We start from the raw sequence: 4,741 nt of genomic DNA, 5'->3' as shown, positions 1-4,741 counted from the left end.
AGGACATCCCCTGAGGGCTCCCAGTATGTGAGAGGGGGCAGGCTGGGCTGAGAGACCCCCCCCACAGTGCATGAATTTTGTGCACTGGGCCCCTAGTTTGTTATAATTTATATATAATTTTAAAGGAATTTTTTGAAGGGGGGATTTTAGATTATCTAGGTAAATGTTGCCAGGAACAGACATCTCTGCTTTCTTCCAGGCTGACTTCATTCCCAGAGCAGCTTGCACTATGTGGTGACATCAATAGCCCCTACCAAGTTGAGGCTTGCAGGGGCCTTAGAGATAGAGAGAACCAAAGGATAGAGTGGCTAATTTTGAAACAGTGATAACTATTGGCCTGATTTGGGTCATATGCCCATCTCTGGACCAATCATAATGACTCAGCTGTCCTTCAGGGGAGAGATTAGCATAGGCCCACCCAAACCACCATCAGAAAAGGGGAAAACTGGTCCTTGAGAAGCAAAAACAACAGGTGTCAACCACAGTTGCTTTAAAATATACAAAGTGTTATGTCATATAATCCTAACCCTGTGTCTCCTATTCACATAGCTACTGAAGGGCAGCACTGGCACTAAAATGTTGGTCACCTGACTCAAATCTTGGACATTTTCAATCAAGGCCAAATATCTTGACTTAGAACATAAGGCCATATATTCTTTCTCTCACTACTTTACTTTACTTGCTAAACTGTTTGTGCTTCATCCATGCCAGCCTGTGATGGTCCCACACAGTCTTCCAATCAAGTCAAGAAGAGAGGAATACCTGGAGCACAAGTGACAAATGAGTTTTCCTCTCATGCCAACTCTGATAATGGGCAGGGTCATTGATGGAGAAACTGAGGAATACAGGAGATGAAGCTAAATAAAAATGTGGTTTCAGATGTAGCCTCATCTACATGGAATTCTGCAGTGTGAACATATCACGAAGCTATCCCACAGTGAACTAAGGCGTTTAAATCTCTGTGTAAGTCAGTCATTGGTTGTGGGAAAACCCTGAGGGTAGGAGGGAACAGACTGTTGACTTCCCAGGTATCCCTTGGAGAGGAGGCTTCATCTGCTGAGGGAGATGATACTGAGAAGAGGGCAGCTGTGAGCTATTGTCATCAGACACTCGCAACAGCTGGGGGATGGGGAGGTGGGCAGGGAAAGAACTGGCCAGGCCAAGAAGAGCTGGGCAGGGCATTATTGCATCTAGGACAATGGGAGTGTTATAACTGATTAAAAACAACAAGTTATGAAAGCTGTCCTTTGCTGAGCACTTATATGCCAGACACTATCCTTAGCACATTACATGTTCTCATTTAATCCTGATAATAACCATATAGCTAAGGACCATTGTTCCCCAAGATTATGGCCCAGGAAGCTGAATGGAGCACAGAGTCTAATTACTTAAGGTCACACAATAAATAAGTTTCACACTGCTTCCTAGAACCTGTATCACCACTTTGTGATGCCCACTATGTGTGAAAGACAGGAGTGGCCACACTGTCTCTCCCCTGAAATGTATCCTTTTTTAGATGTTGGATTGCCTTGTGCAGGAGTCTTCTCCCTTCAGATGCCTCATGGTCCTTACCTTATTATGCTCTGTAGCTCATCAGCTCACACTGTCCAGGACACATCTGGAGGATAATGTCTTCTTCCAGAAGCTTCCATTTAAAGGGAAACTGACCAGATGGAGGCCATTTGGCCGTGAGCAGTCAGCCAGGATGGTGAGAGATTTGGAAATCATGACATATGAAGAATAGGCAAATGGACTGGGGATGCTGAGCCTAGAAAGACCTTCTGAGAGGAGTCACAGGGTCTCTCAAAGCAGAAAAGGACAGTTGAGCTCACAAATTCAAAAGGATGGGGGGAGAAAGGGAGGGATGACTTATCCCAGGCCTAGTAATCAGCTTTCCAGTGCTACAGAATCCTGATTCGTAGCGTTTTCCAGTATCTGTGATGTAGACACCCCACTGGGGCCAAGTTCAAGCTCCCAATGTGCCTTCACTGAATACAGAGTTGTGGACAGATGTGCACAGTTGGCTGTTGTGAGTCGGTAGAAGCTGGCTCCTATATACCAGTGATTCCCAGTACCGAGCCCATTCTGCAGAACCAGATATTCTCCACTACTTTCCCCAGAAGGCACCCCCTAAAGGAACATTCTAAGGTTACACAGGTTTGGAAAGCATAGCATTCTAAATCCCATGCTCAGAGCACGGCTTGGTGCATTAGCTTATTAGAGGCCCCCAAAGTCCATCAGTAAAGAAACCTGAGTAACTTCAATTAGCTCAGCATTCTCCAAACCTGTTTGACTGCCCAACCATTTCTTCCCATACCTCCTAGCAGCATCTCTCGGAACTAGTGTCCAATGGGATACCCTCTGTCAAATGCCAACCAAAGCAATGTCTTCATATACACAATGGGCAATCGAGGAGGAGACTCCACTTTCTATTTTCTTTTGTTTCAGACAGTGAAAATGGGACTAATGAGTTAAAATTAGGGGAGACAGATTCAAATAGTCAGCGGAAGTCTTCTAATAATAAGACCACCTCACAGGAACATGGGTCTTGAAAGAAGGTGGCTATTGGCACAGAGGGTGAATGATCATATGGCAAAGCTTGCACCAGGAAGGCAGCTAGAGAAGATTCCTTCCAAGGACTCTCTGTGAAGTCCCAAGATTCTATTAATTTGAAGTGCATAGACTCTGTCTGGGGCCTCACAGCAGAGCCCATCACGTCTGTGTGGAAATAGAGATTCCAACTCTATTTATGCATGTAATATAAATTTAGAAGGACTAGGATGTCTCACTTCCTAAAATATACATTATATTTTAGTATTCTTTATGTCTACTTTCTGCATTAATTCACCATTATAGCTTTATTTATTTAGCTTAATACTTTATTCCATGTTTAAATGTACATTTTCCTGGGAAAGGAGTAATTTGATATAAGCTACCATTGGCCAATTATCACCCGGCAGTGTGGTTAGGTTATCAGTTCCTCCCATAGAGCAGGTTTTGCTTGGGGAGGGAGGATTGGGGAAGCGGGGAACAAGGACAGGGTGCTGGATATCTGGGGTGGAGGCGAGATGGGGGGGGGGATGCCAAAGACAGTTTTGGATGCCTTCATGAATGTGTTTGGGGCTGGGCCTGTCCTAGAGATATCCCAAAACTATTTTAGGAGGCAGCAAATTTAGCTGGTGGCTGGTTTGCAAATCATCCAGATATGTTAGTATTTCTGATGAGACAATCTGTCTCAGAATGAGACATTTAAAGCCTTTACAACCAAAGGGGATTTGCCTTTTGAACACTGCCATCCAAAAAGCACAACCACAGCAGCCTATTTCACCGGCCAATGTCAGCAGCAGGTTAACCATTTATAACCTTGCTAGTTTTGCTTGCACAAAGCTTTCCAGGTGAAACCTTGCTTCCATATGTACAAAATGACCGAATTCTCAGAAGAGCCTGAAAAACCAAGCAGTGTGGTCTTTATTTTCTAAATGAGGAAACTGAGGCACTCACCTAAGGTTACCTGAGAATTAGAGGGGAGAGCTTAGTTTCAGCCTGCTTTTCGGATTCCAAATGCCATTGTAACTAATGTTTTAAGTTTGGTTTGCATTGTTAACAAGGTGATACAAGTATTATCATTTAAACTGTCAAATGTTTCCACAGGCTTTTAGTGAAAAGCAGCAGTTCCCTGTTCCACGCCCTCCCGGCCCTGACTCCCCAACCTACAGGCCATCACTGCTATTCTTTAGCTACTTCTTCTTGTATTTACCTTTGTATTTTCAAGTAAAATGTTTACACTTCTAGTTATTAATTTATTAAAAAATTAAGTACAACCTAAAATCATCTTTATGGAAGATGAAGATTTAAGTTTTTATACTCCCATATACACATATTCACACGCATGCATACATACAACACACTTCCCCTTCTCCCAAAGTCACAGTATGGTTACATCACAGTTTGTATTTCTATGTTCATTTTAATTTCCAGAACCCCTCTGACTGCTCCTTTTGTATAACATCCTGTTTTTGTTGCACAGGCAATATGTTGTCACTTGTCTCTCTGAGATTTTAAGTTTTTATTTGAAGTCTTTATTTCCTGCCTACATTGTTTCTCTTTCTCCTGAGTCTTTTCCACTGGCTTACATTGGCATCTGTCTTTCAGTTAAAGATTGTCCTCAAATATCTGACAATCCTGGCCTTTACCGGCATATTTGCTCGTGAGACCGTGAAAGGCAATGGACGCTCTCCGTGCTGGGTGGGTGCTTTCACTGCCGGATGATGAGGTGGAGACCAACCAGCTCCTTGTGGAACTCCGCCTGGCGCAGAGTTTTCCTCAGCTCCACGGGATCTGACCGCAGAGAGGAGTGGAGTGTGTGACACTGCTCCATGTTGTACTGGTCCGTGAAATGGCCCCCTGGAGATGCCAAACCTGGGAGTAGGGATTGATTTTCTCTGCGCACCATCTCATAGCTTTTCTCCTTCATCTGAAAATTCTTCTCCTTTCCCTATTGTCTCTAGCCTGGGGCTCCTGCATTCTGGCCCCAACATGCAGCCTGGTCAGCCTCCAAATCATTGCTTCTCAAAGAGGAGTGCAGTGCATCTTGGGGTGTATGCCATTGTTTCAGGGGGAACAAAGCCACTGGATAAATATGGGGCATTACTTGGGGTGTCAATGTCTTCCCTGTTAGAATAAGTAGAATCATGTATGCATGTACATTTTTTCCATCCAACAAATACATATTGTGTCACTG

At 43.9% G+C, this 4,741-nt stretch overlaps 1 protein-coding gene across 1 annotated transcript in view; it reads right to left on the bottom strand.

Moving 5' to 3' along the window:
- The window catches only part of LOC102754124 (putative uncharacterized protein FLJ37770), a 29,065-nt gene extending 24,687 nt beyond the window's left edge, over positions 1-4,378 (bottom strand). The window contains exon 1 of the mRNA XM_006776098.2: positions 4,286-4,378. Coding sequence (XP_006776161.1) covers positions 4,286-4,378 — 93 coding nt within the window. The remainder of the gene's footprint in view (positions 1-4,285) is intronic.
- Between the last annotated feature and the right edge of the window lie 363 nt (positions 4,379-4,741).

Source organism: Myotis davidii, unplaced genomic scaffold (assembly GCF_000327345.1).
Source record: "Myotis davidii unplaced genomic scaffold, ASM32734v1 scaffold1069, whole genome shotgun sequence".
NCBI lineage: Eukaryota > Metazoa > Chordata > Mammalia > Chiroptera > Vespertilionidae > Myotis > Myotis davidii.
This window is presented reverse-complemented; position numbering and strand designations above follow the sequence as displayed.